The following is a 22,730-nucleotide window of genomic DNA, read 5'->3' as shown; positions in this document are numbered from 1 at the left end:
AGTGGGAGATCTACTAGTAAATTCAATTCAACAAACACATCAATTTTAGGCTCATTATAAAGGTCTCAAGAAGTACTCGATAGACGTGCAAACGAGAAGAAGTACAGTCAGCAATAAAAGTGTGTGTGACAAAAAAAATTGGTTGACAGTTACTGGTTTTGGAGTGTCATATGGTATTTTGATAAGTCGTTAACAGCCGCATTATGATATCTTGTTAAAAGAATGTGGACTGCATCACATGATTAATACTTATTCTATCTAAAAAAGTGAAAAATAAATATAAATCCACATAAAAGTAACATTTTTAAGGCGGCTGACTATTGGCATAGTGTAACTTATACTAGAGCGGTACTGTCATAGTAAATTTTGTAACCCCAGTAAATTCACTGCCATCTGTCGACACACTTTAAAACTAAAAATGAAGATTTATAAAAATACGATAAAATGTATTTAAATATGGATAAATGATTTTTTTTATTTGCATTAATTATTTTTATGATTTTGACCCATGTTCTTTCACTGATATGCGTTAAAATTGTTAAATAACAAACGAAACCGTCAACGCCATCTATACGACAGTAGGCCAAAGCTAGTAGCGCCCTCTGAACGAGAATCAAATTTTCTTGATTTTCGAGGCACGTTTTTTCCTTAGACTGTATCCATCTATTACGGAGTTATATCTATCTTTGCTATTGGGAACTACTTTATTGTACGAAATCCAATAGTCAGCTCAGACAGAACCCACTAATCAGCCGTTAAAATGGGATGGCTGGGCACTGGGTACTTAAAAGCTGTCTATTGGTACACAGGGGGCGGATTACTGGCAAAAACGCACTTTCATTATATTTAATGAAATATTTCCAAAAGCAACTTTTAAAAACGTTTTATTCTTTACAAAACTTAAACTATATAAAATTCTTGAACAGTAAAAACTTGATTAATTCTTATAGGTTAATTAGTAAGCAAATGAAACGATCTTGAGCATAGAAATTTCGTAAAAAGGCTGACTACTGGTGCCTTTACCCTACGAGTATGTGACAAGCAAGCGCAATATCGTGTGATCGTTGAACACATTTTTAGTATGTATAACTAGAGGTTTAAAATAGATTTAGTTCTTATTTATGTACAATCAGCCAACTTTTGTGGTTATAAATGTATGTATAGACACAACGAGTTTCTTTTATTAAAATCTAGCTTTTGACCTCTACTTCAACTTAGCCTGGAAAAATTATTTGTTTTTACAAGGGGGCAACCTTGTTGTTTAACCCCTCGTGCTAATATTGATAACGGAGCAAGCGAAAGATTCTCAAATTGAACTACGATCGTAGCGAGTGGTTCGAAAACGGAATCGTGAGCGTTGCGAGTGTTTCAAGGCACGAGAGTTAAACAAACTTTGCCACTGAATGAAGCAAAACTTTTCACCACACCGAGGAAAATACTAACTCTAAAACATTACAAATCAAATCCAAATTAATGCTATTAACTACTTATTTATCTTTCTAAATCATCACTTAAAAGTCAATTCCACCGCCGAAATGAGGAAACAACTCAACATTTGCATGTTATTGCCACTCTTGTGGATAAAATGCAACTTTCTCATCAGTTTTTGAAGTGTCAAGAGAGCCTTTACCAGCTGGTGTGGTGAAAAAATATACTTAATAACAAAGGACATTAACTAATTGCTATTAATATAGGTGTGCTAAATTTCAATGAAATCCACTAAGCCGTTTTAGCGTGATTACTAATTAAGGGTCGGTTGGACCAAGTTAAACAGGAACTTTCATTGGGCATATAATAATATAATTTGGCCGTGCATTAATATTTTAGAGCCTAAAAATTTATATTAGCTCTTAATATAAGCATTATATTATTAAAAAAACTGGCATCAAATTCAAGCTACAAAAAAAACATTGGGATCTTGAAATTATAGTTTGGCGACTAAATTATAAATTGGCATCTATTATTGTAAAGCGTATGATTTTTAATATTTCTTGTCATATAGTTGTTTACACCTAAGTAGTCCTATAGAGCACATCGTTTCAGGTAGTATTTAAATTGCGGAAGCAGCTAAATTTAATGACTATTGGTTTATTTTTTTGTAATAATACATCGTTTGTTTCACACGATACTATAATTATAACGCCTTTGTATTAACAGCCAGTGTGGACTGCCATAAGGTCATAGTGAAGAAGACCAGCATACTTTATTATGACACCTGGTTCGGGTCATAAGTAATAATTCGAGTTTAATTTAAATCTAAACACGTTTCTCCTCGGCACACTCGTCGTCGCACATAAATCTATTAAGGTACCTACTCTAAATTTAAAATATTCATATTTCTGAGTAATATGAAATTTAAAAAATTTGAAGTCCGGTTAGGTTAGGTTATCGTGATCGTTAGGTGTGATTGTGAGTGAGGCCAGGAGGAGGAGCATGTAAGAATTAACTGGGACTTAAATACTCAAGTAAGTACCAAGAGAGCGAAGCGATCAAGCAAGCGTACAAATACGAAATGACATATTAAATTCAGGTAATTCGTTAATTAGGTACAGGCATAACGACCGTTACACTTTTGAAAATTGGGTATTTAGACCATAGTTTATTACGATTAGGTACTTACAATTTATTAAGATTACCTAAGGCCTAAGAATTTATCTTAGGAAGGTAGGTAATTCGTTTATTGGGTGTTATATAGTTTGAATGATCATACGATTTTTTTAAATTTGATAATTCGAGCATAGGTATTTCATTAAGTAGGTAAATCGATTTTTAATACAATTCCTTACTCAAAAAGTGCTACTTCACGTACCTAGCTGTTTACATTTATGGCATATGTAAAATATTATTATGTCTTTTTGTAGAAATAAATAAATTACTACCGATTTTTTTACACTATCCTTCCCGCTTTAATTGATACAGTAAGAAAAAGACGAAATCAATCGTCATTTTTGTAAAAAAAGTAAAAAAGTACCTACATATTTATGAACTCGACTACCTAATAGTCTACGTATCTCACGCGCTTGGAACTGTCTTGGCGCACTAGTCGTAGCCTACTAAATTATAAAAGTGATGTTTGTACACACTTTAACATTCCGTTATTATTCCATAAACATAACCGACATAATCTACCCATAGGTTCCATGTTTATACGACCACAATAACTTTTTTAGGATCCTTTTTTATATTAAAATGACAGCTCGAGTAATGATGGTCGAAATACAAATTTTAAGTTTGCATTTACCTTAATTTGCTATCTAAATATTTTAAAACAACTTCATTTTTAAATTAATAGATAGTCGTTTTCTTGTTAAAATGTGCTTCACAAATAGTCTCCAATATACTAATTCAGTTGACAAATAAATAATTGTTACTTGCCTCTAAATAAACAAAGCTGTAATGGCATTAAAATACTACTGATATTGGAATAATTTGATGCTCCGCTTTAGTTGCCAAAGTATTAATTTTAGTACCTATTTCTATTTTTTTAAGCTACCGAAATCCGATTAATTAGTTGACCGGTTAAATACGTGCCATTTTATTGTATGAAAGTTTCATAGATCTCTGCTGTGTGAAGTTATGTGTGGTTGGTGCAACTGGGCTTAAGTAAAAAATATTCACATTTATTATAACACCTATTATAATATGTAGTAATTTTGATTACAATCGATCGGAAGTCGCAGAAAAACATTTTTCATCTAAACGATTATTACCTAAGTGAACAATACTGCTTTAATATCTTTTTTCTACTGTTTGCCTTGAAATGAAGTATTACACACATAAATAGAAATTTAAAATCGCCAAGAGCCGCCTTTTTTAAATTAAAAGTAAATTACGTCATTATCCACACCGTGCAGTCAATTCGCGCTAGCGCATAGTGCTTTGTCATACATGCACACTTCTTGTCATACTTGGGTATCACAATTATCATAAAAAGCTTGACACGTATGAGATCCTTCACCCTTAAGTAATACGAGTATTATTTCTTAGCATAGCAATAAATAGCATACACAATGTTTATCAAGTAACAAGCAATGTCATAACACTATTTTAATCCTAGTACCTATTTGAAACCTATAAATTGTAGTTTTATTAATTCAATAATAACACCCAGAACATCGTCAAAACATTTTTATTTTATTAATACATATTTTCGGCACACATACAAAAGTTCCCATACAACACAAAACAAATAAATTCGTGTCAAATATACACAAAAAATGCGTGGATCGCATACATATTATTATACACGTTGGCTTAAAAAATAAGCGCGTTCCCGTTGCCAGGAAGGTTTTGTGATTATACTGAGCAACTTTTACTATGGGACCAACTCCAAAATCGAGAGAAAAAAACTGGCTGTTTCATACATTTTGGGTGGCCCATTTTCTATGGGAGGGTAATTCTTTTTTTCGCGATTTCGTGGTTGGTTCCATAGTAAAAGTTGCTCAGTGTAATCCCAAAACCTTCCTGGCAACGGGAATGCACTTATTTTTTAGCCACCCTGTATAGGATTGATAGCGGCTCATCCGCGCCCGCTGTCGCTCCATTCCCCTCGTCGCTCGTCAGGCCCAAAGGCGGCGCGGGGCGTTCTACCAACAGTTATCCATTTATTATCAAGTCATAATTACATGTCATTAGTGAATCTAAAGCGAAAGCTACAATAATATACAATGAATATAATGCAAAACACTGTCATACAATGTAAAACGGGACATTACGCAGACGCAGCTACACGAGATAAACTTAATGAGGATAAATAAATTAAATAATCTCTTTTTAGGTTAATATAAATAGGTACAATTTGTCACGGTGATTTCCCTACATGCGGCTAAATTAAGTTATTAATATTAAATTAGGTAGGTACAGGGGTAAATAATTTACACTCATGTATTTCAGAGCATCACTACTAACGCTAGTTGTGCGCGTCTGATAGGTAACTTTACCGCGATTGTATGTACATACACATTTAAATGTAAGTTAAAGTAAATGCCTAAAACATGCACGTTGAAAATAATGTTATTTCGTTTTGTACTTAATCAAGATTACAGTCTTGTTTACAAATTGGTCACTCTAGATTCTACTCGAATTCAAATCTATACCCTATCTAAACTAAATATTTAAACACGGGGTTTTACGTAACTCTACAGCTATGCTCGGTTCGTTTAGGTATAGTTATAATACTTACGTTCACAACTAAACTTTCATTTTGCCTACTACCTATCTATCTACCATTGCAAGCACATTAATACCTACATAGATTTTACGGAACATTTATTAGGTTAAGAGTGGTACAATAATTAGGTACAGCTGTTCTGTATCGTCGTACCATAATGAGAAATAAGAATTGTATGTATGTTCCGACACGTTGACTTATTTTAAATCCGTAAGTATATTACATATCTTTGGTTTTATTATACACATTTTTTATGATTTACAACCCATAATACCTTCATTAGAATACTAAGAATAATTTACATATAATTTGAAATATACTAATCGCTAAAAGTGTTACATGAAATCATGGACTAGGAGGAAAAAAATAATCTATTTCTTAGGCGTGTTGTGCGCGGCCTAAGTGAATGAAAAATGCCACACGATCGGCGCTACGCTCACCGCACTTGTTGCACATGAAGGGATCGTTGTAGCCATGAAAACCCATGTGGATAGTGTGCATTGTGAGGTCCCCGAAGGTGATGTCGCAGTAGTGGCAGCTGTAGACAGGTGCACACGCGGGTGCGGGTGCAAGCGCGGACGCGGGCGCCGCGTCGGTCGAGGCGTCCGACTCGGAGTCGGAGGGCGGCGCGGCGCGGCGCTCGTCCTCGTGCTGCAGCCGCAGCGCCGCAGGCTGCAGTTTGAAAGCGCGCCCCTTTCTCCTGTTTTTCAAAGCCGTGGTAGGAGTGACGGGCGCTGGCTGTTCAGTTGGCGGCGGCGATTCACTTTCGGTTGTTTTTGCATTAGTGAGATCGAGTGCGTCGTTACTTTGACAAGTAGAGGTGGTTTGATCTATTGTGGGTGTTTGTGATAAACCGTCTGGAGACCTGGCAGGTGAGGTTGTCATTCGAATATCGAAATTTGACTCCCCGTAAGACAGACGTTGATGCAAGATTGAAGGACGTGGCGACGTCGGCCGCTTTTCGGTCGGCGAGATGCCTGCTGATTTGGGCGACGTTCTTGTTTCGTAGTTGTTATTCGGTGGAAATAAGAAAGAATGAGGTAGAAGAGGAGGTAAATAAGGCAGATTAACAGGAAAATGAGCGGCTCCGAATAAAGAATGTGACTGAGGAGCACAGGGAGGTTGATTATTGTTGTTTAGAGTAGCTTGTTGTTCAAACATTTTCGACATCGGTTTTTGCTTCGGTCCCCGACGAGTTCCGTACACGTCAATTATTGGCAAAGGATTTGGTGTACCGTCCATGTTTAAAACCATAGCCGGATTGTGTTGATACTTTCGCAAGTGTAGTTTTAGAGAATGACAATATTTGGTAGCGTAATTGCAATCAGCGCATCTGTACTGGTATATATTCGAGTGTGACTTGAGATGGGAATTGAGCATGGACTTGTTAACGCACGAATATGAACATTGACTGCATTGGAAAGGTTTCGAACCAAGGTGGTTTCTCATGTGGTATTCCAGATGATGTTTGTACTCGGTCACAAACGGACATTTTCTGCAACATAGCATTTTTTCTGGTTTGATATGCTCTTTACTATGTTCCCAGAAACTGAGTTTGGTTACCGCAACAAACTCACATTGTTTACATTTGAATGTTTTAACTTTTCCGTGAGAGTTTACAGCGGGCACCCGAAGTCCAGGCTCTTCATCAAAATCTTCCTCTAAACCTGAACCTTCCCGGCCATCGTCGCCGTCATGTTTTATGCCTTGTGGCGCGCCGTCGAACCCGGAGTCATGGAAACGCTCGAATGACTTATGCTCCTGTTCTCTGTCGGGAGACGACGGCGTTTCGGGCGGAGATTTTGGCGGCGTCGCGTCGGCACGCATTAGAGGCGACGACACGTGCATCGGGGGCGCGAGACTTCTTGGCGAATATTGAGACGAATATCCTGGCGAAGCATCACGTCCTTCAGCATTTCGGGTTTCGAAACCGGGTGGCGTAAGTAAGCTGTAGGGGACTCCGCTACGATAGGATTCTAAATGCATACCGAGGTTAGCTTTAGCTTTCAGAGGCATGTTATCATAAAACGGCAACGGTTCGCCGCCGCTGCCAACACTGCGAGGAGAGTGCCCATTCGAATCCTTGCTTGAAGAAGGGGACGCACTGTGGAAACCGTCAGAGTAGAAACCGCTCGTCTGTTCCTTCGAGAAACTACCATCTTCCATAGGTTCAGATTTCTGTAACAAACATATTGATTTTGTGTGTAAAGTTGTTAAGTATATGTCACACATTTAATCAATACGGCAAAAGTATAAGGGTTCAGATTGAGTGTATTAAGCTACGTACCACGATAGGAGGCGGTTGCAGCAGTGCAGCCCATGGTTGCGCGTGCGCATGCGCGTGCGGGGCGTGGGCGGGCGGCATGCCGGCGGGCGGCGCGCAGCTCAGCATGCCTGCAACAACACCATCGTTACTAACGCGCTGATGCCATGCCGCTTCTACCAACTAGCCCAACTGCCCACCCCAGCTCCCATTATTAAAAAAAAAAACAGAATTGTCCATGGCCAAGTATTCATTTTCTATACATAAGTACATTTTTATTTTACTGTGTGAAACCACAAGAATATAAAAAGTTTAGCTTTTAATGCACTGACTAATTAACATAAATATAGACTTTCATAAAATTTTAATAGTTAATACGCTGCGAATGTCGAACTATTTAATTCAAAACGTTAAGTATTATACTAAGATTATTTTATAAAACACTTGAAAGACAAACAAAGTCCAATGTACCATTATCTAAATACATGTATATAAAAATCACCTTGAAATATGAATGCAAGTTCATTTCGAAAAGTAGTCATTTAAAAAATTCGTATTTTTAGGGTTCCGTACCCAAAGGGTAAAAACGGAACCCTATTACTAAGACTCCGCCGTCCGTCTGTCCGTCTGTCTGTCTGTCACCAGGCAGTATCTCATGAATCATGATAGCTAGACAGTTGAAATTTTCACAGATGATGCATTTCTCTTGCCGCTATAACAACAAATACAAAAAAGTACGGAACCCTCGTTGCGCGATTCCGACTCGCACTTGGCCGGTTTTTTAAATACCGTAGGTATTTATTTAGTAAAACTATGCATTACTTATATGTTAAAAAGTCACATACCTATAAAAACAAATACCATACATACTACATATTATCGGTAGGGTATAGGTACAATAATTGATGATGACATGTGTTTTGGCGTGAGAATATATTTTCCCGTGAGCGTTAGTTATGTTTTGTAGCGTAAGCTTGATTGCGTTCTGCTGATGAGATGAGGCATTCTTGCTAATATGTAATAATGAAACCAAACTGCCGCGCTGCAAACACAGTATGTGTAATACTTATTGGCGAGTCTCATTAGATAATAACTGCCCGACAAATATGACGCTCTTATTTGGCTTCAAACGGTAACGATAGTGGTTTTCAAATAATGGGGCCCGCGTTTTAATGGACGAAAAAAAATACAAAAAAAAAAATTAAAATGTTTTCATATTAAACCTAATACCTATATTCCTTTAGACATACCTCCGGTCGCCTATACATCCTATACATAAGTAGGTACATGTTGTTAACTTAATTGCAGCGTGCAACTATTAAAGGTACCTAAAATGGAGTTGACTATATGTATAATATGTACATAGTACAAATGTAACGTAACGTACAGTTATATTGAAGCACAAATCTTATTTAAATTCCGATGGTCAATCAAGTCTTAAAGACTGTAGATGACTTAATATTATTATTTATATAGATACTTAAAACCTTATATCGATTTGCGATAATTTTGATTTGATGTTCTTTATATACATGAATAAAATACCACATATTAGGTACTCAAAAAACCGAACCCAAAAAACCAAACCGTTTAATTCTCATATTTCTAAAAATACATGTATATTTAAGTCTAATGAGCACGAGGTAAAGAAAGTACATATATTTACTAAAAAACAATTTAATTTTTTTTCATATCATACCTGTCTCACAGTTTTGGATTTCGTCAAAAACACAAGGCACTATAAAAAACTTGTAAACATTGGATTCACTTACGATGGTCACGTATAATTAAAACGGTAAAGAATGATTGTATTATTTAACAGTACACTTTTTGGGACAACCCTTCGTTGCGGTGGCCGGGAGCGGTGTGACCGCTTCTCCGTGCTCCTTGCAATACACTGAACAAAAAAACTGTCAATTTTTATGCTTCAAACATCGATATACATTCGTAGGCGACGAGTTTTCTTGATTGAAAGAGACAGATGTATGAACGGATACGCGTGTTTCTTTCATACACCCTCAGCCTATTTTATTTGAGCCAATACGATGCGGTCGGAGTGTGCACGGGGAGGGGATTAAGTTATTAAGTTATTGTTTATACGATATTTATTATAAAAAATAACCGCCACTCGATTAATCTGACCACGACAAAGATATTTTTGCGTGAACTTTTATCGCTTATTGTTAGTTCGTTAGTTAGGCCTTTAAGTAGAAGGTAGGTAATAAAAACGGCGATTTGTCTGCACGGAACGGGTATGAGTATGATCTCAGCAATATTATTTATATCCATAGGTAAACATGCCAAATTTAACTATAAAACTCCCGTGAGACTCAAACATATTAGATTATTTCAAACCGGGTTATTCACGTATTGTCGAGCTATTCGACTTAATAATACGTGAGTGACCCGGTTTAAAATAATCTAATATGCCAAATTTACATGACCTGTCCTGTGCCTTCTAATTACTATTACTTTATGACTATGAGTATGCTACCCTACCCGTAAGACGAAATTTTTATTTAGTCTTTCACGTTCCATATTTTGACTAAGGTGTAGAGATTGTGAAGGCTTGCAGAGTTAAGGCGTGTGGAGTTAGAAGCTTGGCTCCACAAGAGATGTGATAACTTTTTGACCGTGAGAGCCATATGGTCTCGTCTTGGCAACATTTTACATGAACATTTTAAGGAAGATTAATTTAAAGTTACGTATAAGAAAATAGGCGAAAATTGAACACAATTTTCGACACCATTGGATATTATACCACTACTTACATAACAAAGCATTAGATGATAATATGTTGAACAAATGAAATGCTGATTATTATCCTGCTGCCTGTTGCCTGCTGCCTGCTGCCTGCTGCCCGACAACGTCGATATCGTCTGTCGACACGACATGTTCGGAAATTACCTATTAAACTTTTTATTATAATGCGTATTTGCGCAATGTATATAAGAAAATAATAGAATATTATTTAGAAGTACATATTTTCAATTGTCATTAATATAGAAACATTTTGAACACATCTATATGTATAGGTATATTGTGTAACAAAGCTTCTTAAAACATGTCTATTTAGCTATAAATATTAACGTCTGCGGCATACATATACCAATTTTATATTAATTTTTAATTTATAAATATATATAATAGATTTATAAGTAAGTACTTAATGGTTTGGCTTAAAGTAGTGAGAATTTTTATTTTCGAAAACACAAAAATAAAAGACAATAGCTACTGGTTTCTGGCTTCTATAATAACAATCTAGAGCATATATGATATTACAAGAAACATAATAATATATAAAAACTTTTATTAAAAAAAAGATAAACCGACTTCAAAAAGGATGAAATAAAATATTATCCTTTTTAGGGTTCCCTGTTTAAGTATATGCGTTACCAACTGATATGTTTGAAGTCGGTGCCAAGCCAAATTTTGAACCATATATTCATAGTGATTTTGCTGCAATTCGATAAGGATGCGGCTATGTAAGTATGTACGTTGGATTGCCTAACTCACCGTACTACGTAGGTGAACAACACGCGAACGCGAAGCGGCGCGGCACGGCGCCTTAATTAATCCTTTGATACCTATAGAAGTGTCCTACGTCGGCGATCTCGTTGCGAACGCGAACGCCTTGGGCCGGCCGCGCCGCGCTTCGTCGCTTTGCTTCGCGTTCGCGAGTGTTCGCCTATGTAAGACGCAGCGTTACACGACGACAATAAACGAACTTTCTGTAGGTATTTAAGGTGTGGTGAGGTGGTGAACAGAACACACGGTTGAACCTTCTTGGCGCAGTTCGTACCGTGCTTGTCGGCACATTAGTGTAAATATAATGCGTTTATTTGTCGTCTTATTTTTTAAAGAGCATTTCTTACTAATTCTGGAACAGTCTATACCACGCAAGTGTGGGATTGGGTCCGAGTTATTTTCTGTCACTTATCCAGAAGACTACAATTCAAAATATAAAACAATTCAAGGAACCTTCATGCCAAATTTCAGCTAAAGCGGTTCAGTTGTTTAGCCATTGAAAAGGAACAAAGAGGCAGACAGAATCACTTTCACGTTTATAATATTTATACAGTTGTAATGGGATTTATAGACATAAAGCTGATTACTTTTTACTGGTATTGTTACTACTTGGCTTGGCACCGACTTCAAACATATCAGTTGGTAACGCATATACTTAAACACGGAACCCTAAAAAGGATAATATTTTATTTCATCCATTTTGAAGTCGGTTTATCTTTTTTTTTATAAAAGTTTTTATTTTTCCATTTTTAGTTTTAAGACATTGTTAAGAGCGTGACGCATGAATAAAAAACATAATCATGTTTAACTCTAAATTCGTAAACTATTAAATAATCAGAATTTTCCTCGAGTCCGTCTGGGAAATCATTCCTGTCACTAAATCCATTCTCCGCCCCGCCACTGACCCAATCCCTCAAACCCCCCGATCACTCAACCTCACAGCACATCAACCCCTGATCACTGAACCCCTCGACCCTAAACCACCAACCCTTCAACCGCCATTCTCCGGCCCCTAACCCCAGACCCCTTAACTCCTAACCCTAACCCCCAATCCCTTAACTTCACCTCCCCTCAACCCCCAACCTCAAACCCCCCAAACACTAATACCCTCTACCTTCACCTCTCACACCTACCCCTCACCTCTCAGTCTCTTTGGTTGTTTCCAACACTACATACATCAAAAATCATAATACACATACGAGGGAAGTTCCACATTTCGTCCGTGGTCTTCATCATGAGTAGCCTCACCACGAGTTTGACATTGATATCTTCGCTATCGTGTGCGTAACTTACTGTTTATGCATCTCGCTCGTACTGGCATATTAGTGTACAAAGTAAGTTACGAAGACGCTAGCGAATATTTAGTGCCAAACTCGTGGTTAGGCTACAGTTGCACTACATCGAATTGGTGGTTTTTGGGAGGAAATGCTTGAGTTACTTTAGAAAACACCGAAATCACCGATTTTTAAATGCTCGACCCATCAAAATTCCGACTGTCGTAATTACGAATGATAAAAATCATTTTTGTAAATTCCGAACCACATGATTCCGATTATAACAATTCCGATGGTGACAAACACCGAATTTAACAATTACGATTTTTGAAATCACGAATTCCGAATTGCCATTATTCCGACATTTTAAATTCCAAACCACATAATTCCGCCTATAACAATTCCGACAGCGACAAACGCCGAATTACGATTACGATTTTCAAAATCACGAATTCTGAATTGCCCTTATTCCGAATTGACGTGATTCCTATTTTAAATATCCCAATTTTTAAATTTACTAATAACGATATTCCGAATATATTGTTAACGTTCGTTGTCTTGAGGGTCGCAGTTCTAACCTAACCTCATCCACTTTTCTGGCAACAGTTAGTTTTCTTGGGGGTCGCAGTTCTAACCTAACCTAACCCACTTTTCTGGCAACAGTTCGTTTTCTTGGGGGTCGCAGTTGTAAGCTAACCTAACCCACTTCTGGCAACAGTTCAGGTTCGCAGGGTCGCAGTTCTGCCTGATATATTTATGCCGAATTTTTATGGCAAAAATTTTTTATGCCGAATTTAACATGATGCGGCACGACAGGCACTCGTAATAATTACTAAAACGTGAGTCTTAATTTGAATATCACGGATTTCATTTTTCCGATCTTACAATAAACCGCATTACTGAATACCGAATTACTAAAGTAAAACGTGAGTCTTTATTTGAATATCACGAATTTAATTTTTCCGACCTTACATAAGACCGAATTTCTGAATACCGAATTATTTTATTTCCGATCGGACAATAATTTTTCGTAATTTAGGAATTCGGAAAAAAATATTTTCGGAAAAGTGTAAAATCGGAACTTTAAGCTTTCGGTCAAGTGACAATCGGATTTTAAGTTTTCGGAAATAGCACATTCGTGATTTTATTCCATCGTGTTTTTAAAAATCGTAATTTTGATATTTCGGATTTATAAAAAATCGGGATTATGAAAATCGTGGTTATAAAAATCGGAAAAACGTATTTCGGAATATTTGGGTCTTCCCGGCTACGGGTGCCAAAATCGAGAAAAAAACTGTCTTAAAATTGAATTTAGCAAGGAGCAGGTACCAGGGCCTCATGAGTTACGAGGAGGTGTCGTTGACCAACCCGCCGGGGGCGCCCGGAGCGCGTACGAGTATGAAGGTATCGCGGGCTGCGGCAGCTCGCGTATCTTAGCTGTATACTTTTGGCACCTGAGATCACTGGCTAGAAAACCTACTTTCAAATGAAAACCGCATTTAAATCGGTTCACACACACATACACATAGAGGTAAAATTTATAACACCCCTCTTTTCGCGGCGGGGGCTTAGAAATGAAAATAACCGTACCTAGGTACCTATTTTTTGCATTATTGAAGTTTAAAAAGTGGAAGTTTGGTAACTGTGCATGAACCAGTGGGGTTGGCCACAGTTTTTTACGTCCACATATAGGTAAGCACTTATTTTAAGAGTAACAATGATACTCAACACAACAGACCTGCTGGCCATGAGTTGCGTTCTCGCGCGCGACTCCATACATCTAGCGCGACTTCAAGTATGGACTCGCGCGCGAGAACGCAACTTACATCGCCAGTTATTTGTAATACGAGGTAGTCAGTTTTTAGGGTTCCGTACCCAAAGGGTAAAAACGGGGCCCTATTACTAAGACTCCGCTGTCCGTCTGTCTGTCTGTCACCAGGCTGTATCTCATGAACCGTGATAGCTAGACAGTTGAAATTTTCACAGATGATGTATTTCTGTTGCCGCTATAACAACAAATACTAAAAAGTACGGAACCCTCGGTGCGCGAGTCCGACTCGCACTTGGCCGGTTTTATGTAATTTGGCAAGAATTTGCCCCCCCCTGAATGAAATCCTGGATCCGCGCCTGTTCGTGGCAGAACTACTAAAAGATGCCAACCCTCCAATATCTCTAAGGCTCGATCAATCGAAGGTTTGTGGCCATTTTTATATACATTGGTATGTACATTACGATGGGTGGGAAAAGTATTCGAGGATAACAAAAAATTTACAATGAAAATCCAAAAGAAATTAAAGAGAGTCGACTTAAAACTTGTCCAAAGTGTAATGCGAACGATAAGAAGCATGTACCAAAAAGTTAATAAAGGGGAGCCTTTAAATATATTATAATATTTGCTTTCAAAGTTAGATATTATCTAGTTTTTCATTATAAAATATTGTCTTTATTTTTATGTTAAAAAAAACAATTCTCATTACTATAGTCTATAAGCCAACCCGTTATAGCAAATAACTCAGCGTTTATGTATTACGTATTTTGGTATTATTACGTTACGTCTAAGTATTCAGGCATACAAGTCAAGGGCGTTTCGGAGCGTAGAGGGGCGCGTGTTGAGCTTTTTACGCCGGCCCACCGACCAATCGCAAAGCAGCTAAAAAAGGGAACGTGCTTTAAGTTTTTTATACTTATTCGCTACGTGCTGTACACATATGCACATTTATACATTTTTGTATGAAGTAAGTAATTAGGTCTGTACGTAAGCTTTGTGAGTTTTATTTATATTACTCATAAGTTGTTTCTGGAGATTTTGTTGTATTACATTACTATTTAATTACCACCTACGTTTTTTAATATCACCATAAACCGGACATTAAGTACATTGCTTGAGTAATAAATATAATTTTGTACGGTGCAACATATTTTAGTTATCACTTTATACCTAATGCCGTCAGTTTACAGCGACTCACAGGCAAAGTGCTAAAGTGAACAGGAACTTTCAAGTTCCGCTGATAATCTCCTAATAGCGATTTCAGATTTAAAAAAAATATATTAATCATGGCGCGTCTCGATGGTACGAATATTTTAATGTGTTGAGAAAGCCTCCAAGTTATATTTTGAATATTTGAATGAATACGCCTCGTGGCGGTGACGTAACGCGCCGAGCGGGTTTGCTTGGTATAATTACACGAATACTTAACGGTACTAACTCGATGGCTTCAAATGTCAATTTCAATTAATCGCGGCGCCGTGTACCTACATGGTTAGTGTTTTTATAATTAGAAGAATTTTCTTAGCGTCTGGTATTAATGTTCTTTTAATACTCCAGTGATTAACGGTTAAGGAATTTGTAACTAAGTAACGGTGCATAATTAAATCAAATATTGCTTGAGATTGCCTGAACCTGTGCTGATCTGTGATGATGTTTTATTGACAGCGTTTTACACAAAAATAAAACGCTAATTAAATAACTTACCATATTCGGAACCTAAATATATATGAGTGGCAACACTGTTGTCGGTCGTTTATCGTCCTTTTCTAATGTATACGTCCCTCTTGCTCCCACTGCCACCGCCACCGGTAGTTGCTGTTCTATTATTTTTTAACAGCAATTTTTCAATCATTGTCTCTAATATATATTTATACCAGGCAGGATTTAAATTTTAGGCACCCAATATGGTAAGTTATTTAATTAGCGTTTTATTTTTGTGTAAAACGCTGTCATTAAACAACTGTACCGCTATTCGGAACCTAAATATATATGAGACGTGTTTGTTATCTCCTGGTGGTGTGGCAAGTTCTGGCCTGTCTGGCCTATTCGGTAGTGACCCTGCCTATGAAGCGGATGGTCCTGGGTTCAAATCCCGGTAAGGGCATTTATTTGTGTGATGAGCACAGATATTTTTTGTTCCTGAGTCATGGATGTTTTCTATGTATTTAAGTATTTGTATTATATTATTTATATATATCGTTGCCTGAGTACCCACATCACAAGCCTTTTGAGCTTACCGTGGGACTTAGTCAATTTGTGTAAAAATGGCCCTATAATATTTATATTTATTTAAGCCAATGTGATAACTTTATAATAGTTTACGTTTACCTTATTTGTTTATTAAACAACTCGGGATCAGTGTGGAGCGGGCTAGTATAAATCTGTGTATGTACGGTGATGGTATCTATTTTGCAAGCTATATGATAACATCACCCTTTCTTGAAGAATAAAAAATTAGCGGAGGTGGATGAAGTATAACCTCCTCCAGGCCAGATGTAGGCTATGAATCTGTTGATCTTAAAGGATGTGAAATGTGAAGAAGTTAAAACACCTTCATATATGTGTTAACAGGTTGTAAATAAAAATAATTTTTTAGAAAAAAAAACTGACTTCAATGGGGGATGCCGCTGAAAGTTCACTTATTGTTGATGGTGCACTCTTAGATTCCAGACAATCAAATGTAAAAGACAGCATCTTTTGCCTAATTATGTAGTAAAGTAGGTAAAACCACCCATTTTTCTAGTAGCATTTCGTTTTTGTAAGGGTCGCAGTTCTAACCTAACCTAACCTACTTTTCTGATAGCAGTTCTGTTAGTGAGAATCGCAGTTCAAAACCCACCCACCCACCTAACCCACTTTTCTAGTAGCATTTCCGGGTCCGGGTCTTGGTCCGGATACAAGTCTGGGTCCGTGTCCGGCTGCCCGGGTCCAAGTTTGGGTCAGAGTTCGGTCCGGGTCCGGATCCGAGTTGGGGTCCATGTCCAGACCCGGGTCCGGGTCCGAGTCAGGGTCCAAGTTTGGGTCTGGGTCCATAAGGAAGAGAACAAATCGCCAAACGTGAACTATGTGTCATTGAAGAGTTCCATTCTGATCATCATCAGCAGTCCCACTTCATCAAATGTAATTTTTTTTAATGTAAATGCTGGATTTGTTGATAAAAATACAAAAATCACTATATGTATGCCTTTCACATTTGAGGAGTTCCCTCGGTTCCTCGTGGGTCTCATCATCAGAACTCGAGCTTGACAAAAATATGTCTTAAAAACTTAAGTTGCTCAACAAACATAAAGAAGAGGACAAATCGCCAAACGTAAACTATGCGTTATTAAAGAGTTCCATTCTGATCATCATCAGCAGTTCCACTTCATCAAATGTCACTTTTTAAAATGGAATTGCTGGATTTGTTGATAAAAATACAAAAATCACTATATGTATGCCTTTCACAATTGAGGAGTTCCCTCGATTCCTCATGGATCCTATCATCAGAACTCGAGCTTGACAAAAACGTTTCTTGAAAACCTAACTTGCTTAACAAACATAACGAAGAGGACAAATCGCCAAACGTGAACTATGCGTCATTGAAGACTTCCGTTTTGATCATCATCAGCAGTTCCACTTCATCAAATGTCACTTTTTTAAATGTAAGTGCTTGATTTGTTGATGAAAATACTAACATCACTATATGTATGCCTTTAACATTTGAAGAGTTCCTTCGATTCCTCATGGATCCCATCATCAGAACTGCTTTTTGACGAAAACGGGACCAATCTGTATATATATATATATATATATAAAATCGGTCCAGAAATGACGGAGTTATTGAGTAACAAACATAAAAAAAAACAACCGAATTGAGAACCTCCTCCTTTGAAATTTTGAAGTCGGTTAAAAAGTCAGATTTAGTATTTGCCAGAGTATCGATTTTTTAAAAATCGATTCTGAATTCGGATGATTTGAACGACCTATCAGTAAAAAAGTCTAAATGCCTAAAATAGTTAATTAAACATAATTTTTAAGAAAAAAAAACCGACTTCAATGGGGGATGCCGCTGAAAGTTCACTTACTGTTGATGGTGCACTCTTAGATTCCAGACAATGAAATGAAAAAGACAGCATCTTTTGCCTAATTATGTAGAAAAGGAGGTAAAACCACCCACTTTTCTAGTAGCATTTCGTTTTTGTAAGGGTCGCAGTTCTAACCTAACCTAACCTACTTTTCTGATAGCAGTTCTGCTCTGTGAGAATCGCAGTTAAAAACCCGCCAACCCACCTAACCTACTTTTCTAGTAGCATTTCCGGGTCCGTGTCTGGGTCCGGATCCGAGTGCGGGTCCGTGTCCGGCTGTCCGAGTCCAAGTTTGGGTCAGAGTTCGGTCCGAGTCCGGGTCCGAGTTGGGGTCCATGTCCAGACCCGGGTCCGGGTCCGAGTCCGGGTCCAAGTTTGGGTCTGGGTCCATAAGGAAGAGAACAAATCGCCAAACGTGAACTATTTGTCATTGAAGAGTTCCATTCTGATCATCATCAGCAGTTCCACTTCATTAAATGTCACTTTTTTTAATGTAAATGCTGGATTTGTTGATGAAAATACAAAAATCACTATATGTATGCCTTTCATATTTGAGGAGTTCCCTCGGTTCCTCGTGGGTCTCATCATCAGAACTCGAGCTTGACAAAAATATGTCTTAAAAACTTAAGTTGCTTAACAAACATAAAGAAGAGGACAAATCGCCAAACCTAAACTATGCGTCATTAAAGAGTTCCATTCTGATCATCATCAGCAGTTCCACTTCATCAAATGTCACTTTTTAAAATGGAAATGCTGGATTTGTTGATAAAAATACAAAAATCACTATATGTATGCCTTTCACAATTGAGGAGTTCCCTCGATTCCTCATGGATCCTATCATCAGAACTCGAGCTTGACAAAAATGTTTCTTGAAAACCTAACTTGCTTAACAAACATAACGAAGAGGACAAATCACCAAACGTGAACTATGCGTCATTGAAGACTTCCGTTCTGATCATCATCAGCAGTTCCACTTCATCAAATGTCACTTTTTTAAATGTAAGTGCTTGATTTGTTGATGAAAATACAAAAATCACTATATGTATGCCTTTCACATTTGAGGAGTTCCCTCGGTTCCTCATGGGTCTCATCATCAGAACTCGAGCTTGACAAAAATAAGTCTTAAAAACTTATGTTGCTTAACAAACATAAAGAAGAGGACAAATCGCTAAACGTAAACTATGCGTCATCAAAGAGTTCCATTCTGATCATCATCAGCAGTTCCACTTCATCAAATGTCACTTTTTTTAATGTAAATGCTGGGTTTGTTGATGAAAATACAAAAATCACTATATGTATGCCTTTCACATTTGAGGAGTTCCCTCGGTTCCTCATGGGTCTCATCATCAGAACTCGAGCTTGACAAAAATATGTCTTAGAAACTTAAGTTCTTTAACAAACATAAAGAAGAGGACAAACGCCAAACGTAAACTATGCGGCATTAAAGAGTTCTACTCTGATCATCATCAGCAGTTCCACTTCATCAAATGTCACTTTTTAAAATGGATGCAGGATTTGTTGATAAAAATACAAAAATCACTATATGTATGCCTTTCACGTTTGAGGAGTTCCCTCGATTCCTCATGGATCCCATCATTAGAACTTGAGCTTGACAAAAATATTTCTTGAAAACCTAACTTGCTTAACAAACATAACGAAGGGCACAAATCGCCAAACGTGAACTATGCGTCATTGAAGAGTTCCGTTCTGATCATCATCAGCAGTTCCACTTCATCAAATGTCACTTTTTTAAATGTAAGTGCTTGATTTGTTGATGAAAATACTAGAATCACTATATGTATGCCTTTAACATTTGAGGAGTTCCCTCGTGTCCTCATGGATCCCATCATCAGAACTACTTTTTGACAAAAACGGGACCAATCTGTATGTATATACTTACAATCAAAAAAAGAATTTTCAAAATCGGTCCAGCAGTGACGAAGTTATGGAGTAACAAACATTAAAAAAAAACACAACCGAATTGAGAACCTCCTCCTTTGAAATCTTGAAGTCGGTTAATAAAGAGTATATATCAAATCTCAGTTTTTAACCGACTTCAATTTCATAGAAGGAGGAGGTTCTGTATTCGGTTGTGGATATTTTTTTTTTTATGTATGTTCACCGATTACTCCGAGACCCGTAGTCCGATTTGAGTAATTATTTTTTTGTTCGCTTTCGAACATTTGCTCCGCTCCTTTGAGCTACTTCCAAGTTGGTCCCATATTAATCTGGTTCTGATCTGATGATGGGATCCCTGAGGAATTAAGGGAACTCCTCAATTTTTAAAGGCACATGTATGGTGATTTGGGTGTTTTCATAAGCAACTTAAGCATTTTCTCTCGAAAACGACCAATTTGATGAAGTGGACTTGATGATGATGATTGTTTTGATGATAGTGATGATGATTTTTTTAATGTAGGATGTTCAGCGATTACTCCGACACCCGTGGTCCGACTAGAACAATTCTTTTTTTGTTTGAAAGGAACTACCTCCAAGGTGGTCCCACATTAATCTGGTGCTGTTCTGATGATGGGATCCATGAGTAATTGAGGGAACTCCTCAATTTTTGAAGGCACATCACCATACGATTTGGGTGTTTTCTTAAGCAACTCGAGCATTTTCTCTCGAAAACCACCAATTTGATGAAGTGGAGCTGATGATGATGATTGTTTTGATGATAATGATTTCAGCGATTACTCCGGCACCCATGATCCGATTTGAGTAATTCTTTTTCTGTTTGAAAGAAGTACCTCCAAGGTGTTTTCGTAACATTTTTTGTTTTGATCTGATGATGGAATCCGTGAGGAATTGAGGGAACTCCTCAATTTTTAAAGGCACGTGTATGGTGATTTCGGTGTTTTCTAAAGTAACTTAAGCATTTCCTCCCAAAAACCACCAATTTGATGTAGTGCAACTGTAGCCTAACCAAGAGTTTGACACTAAATATTCGCTAGCGTCTTCGTAACTTTGTACACTAATATGCCAGTACGAGCGAGATGCATAAACAGTAAGTTACGCACACGATAGCGAATATATCAATGTCAATCTCGTGGTAAGGCTACTGATGATGAAGACTACGGACGATATGTGGAACTTCCCTCGTATGTGTATTATGATTTTTGATGTAGGTAGTGTTGGAAACAACCAAAGAGACTGAGAAGTGAGGGGTAGGTATGAGGTGAAGGTAGCGGGTATTAGTATTTGGGGGTTTTGGGGGTTGAGGGGAGGTGAGTTGATGGGTCGGGGACTGAGGGGTTGGGAGTTAAGGGATTGTGGGTTAGGGTTAGGAGTTAAGTGGTCTGGGGTTAGGGGTTGGTGGTTTAGGGTCGATTGGGTTCAGTGATCAGGGGTTGATGTGCTGTGAGGTTGAGTGATCGGGGGGTTTGAGGGATTGGGACAGTGGCGGGGCGGAGAATGGATTTAGTGACAGGAATGATTTCCCAGACGGACTCGAGGAAAATTCTGATTATTTAATAAAGTTTACGAATTTAGAGTTAAACATGATTATGTTTTTCATTCATGCGTCACGCTCTTAACAATGTCAAAACTAAAAATGGAAAAATAAAAACTTTTATAAAAAAAAGATAAACCGACCTCAAAAAGGATGAAATAAAATATGATCCTTTTTAGGGTTCCGTGTTTAAGTATATGCGTTACCAACTGATATGTTTGAAGTCGGTGCAAAGCCAAGTAGTAACAATACCAGTCAAAAATAATGAGCTTTATGTATATAAATCCCATTACAACTGTACAAATATTATAAACGTGAAAGTAATTCTGTCTGCCTCTTTGTTACCTTTTCATGGCTAAATAACTGAACCGCTTTAGCTGAAATTTGGCATGAAGGTTCCTTGAATTGTTTTATATTTTGAAATGTAGTCCTCTGGATCAGCGACAGAAAATAACTCAGTCCCAATCCCACACTTGCGTGCTATGGACTGTTCAAGAATTAGTAAGAAATGCTCTTTAAAAAATACGACGACAAATAAACGCATTAGATTACACTAATGTGCCGACAAGCATGGTACGAACTGCGTCAAGAAGGTTCAACCGTGTGTTCTGTTCTGAGGTGTGTTCTTAAATACCTACAGAAAGTTCGTTTATTATCGTCATGTAACGCTGCGTCTTACATAGGCGAACAGTCGCGAACGCAAAGAGATCGCCCACGTAGGACACTTCTATAGGTATCAAAGGATTAATTAAGGCGCCATGGCGCGCTGCTTAGCGTTCGCGTGTTGTTCGCCTACGTAGTACGCTGCGTTAGGCAATCCAACGTACATACTTATATAGCCGCAGTCTTTATCGAACTGCACCAAAATCACTATGAATATATGGTTCAAAATTTGGCTTGGCACCGACTTCAAACATATCAGTTGGTATCACATATACTTAAACACGGAACCCTAAAAAGGATCATATTTTATTTCATCCTTTTTGAAGTCGGTTTATCTTTTTTTTTTATAAAAGTTTATTTATTTTCTTTTCATACACAAACTTAATCGCTGTGTCATTACCAGGCATCGTAAACTGCGAGCGAAATCCATTAAAGTACTAGGGTTTTCATACGTCTAACTGGTTGTCATACGTCAATTAAATGGATTGCGCTCGCAGTTTACGATGCCTGGTCATTATACATAGTATCATCTATCTATCTATACATATA

At 37.6% G+C, this 22,730-nt stretch overlaps 1 protein-coding gene and 1 long non-coding RNA gene across 3 annotated transcripts in view; one reads left to right on the top strand and one right to left on the bottom strand.

Annotated features, from left to right (window-relative positions):
• Window positions 1-22,730, top strand: part of LOC134754984 (uncharacterized) — a 261,683-nt gene that overhangs the window by 17,167 nt on the left and 221,786 nt on the right. The gene's annotated exons all lie outside the window — the stretch shown is intronic.
• On the bottom strand, window positions 4,116-9,319 carry LOC134755142 (protein hunchback). Of its 2 annotated transcripts, none has more exons than XM_063691620.1 (3): window positions 9,133-9,319; window positions 7,458-7,564; window positions 4,116-7,348 (listed from the first exon to the last, which is right to left on the bottom strand). In XM_063691620.1, the coding sequence occupies exons 2-3, from the start codon at window positions 7,560-7,562 to the stop codon at window positions 5,549-5,551; spliced, it is 1,905 nt and encodes a 634-aa protein (XP_063547690.1). In that variant the 5' UTR covers window positions 7,563-7,564; window positions 9,133-9,319; the 3' UTR covers window positions 4,116-5,548. The 2 variants fall into 2 exon arrangements, with proteins under 2 accessions (XP_063547690.1, XP_063547691.1); XM_063691621.1 differs by having other exon boundaries at window positions 9,206-9,305.

Source organism: Cydia strobilella, chromosome Z (genome assembly GCF_947568885.1).
Source record: "Cydia strobilella chromosome Z, ilCydStro3.1, whole genome shotgun sequence".
Lineage (NCBI taxonomy): Eukaryota > Metazoa > Arthropoda > Insecta > Lepidoptera > Tortricidae > Cydia > Cydia strobilella.
Note: the sequence above shows the minus strand (reverse complement) of the source record. Positions and strands in the feature narration are given on the sequence as shown.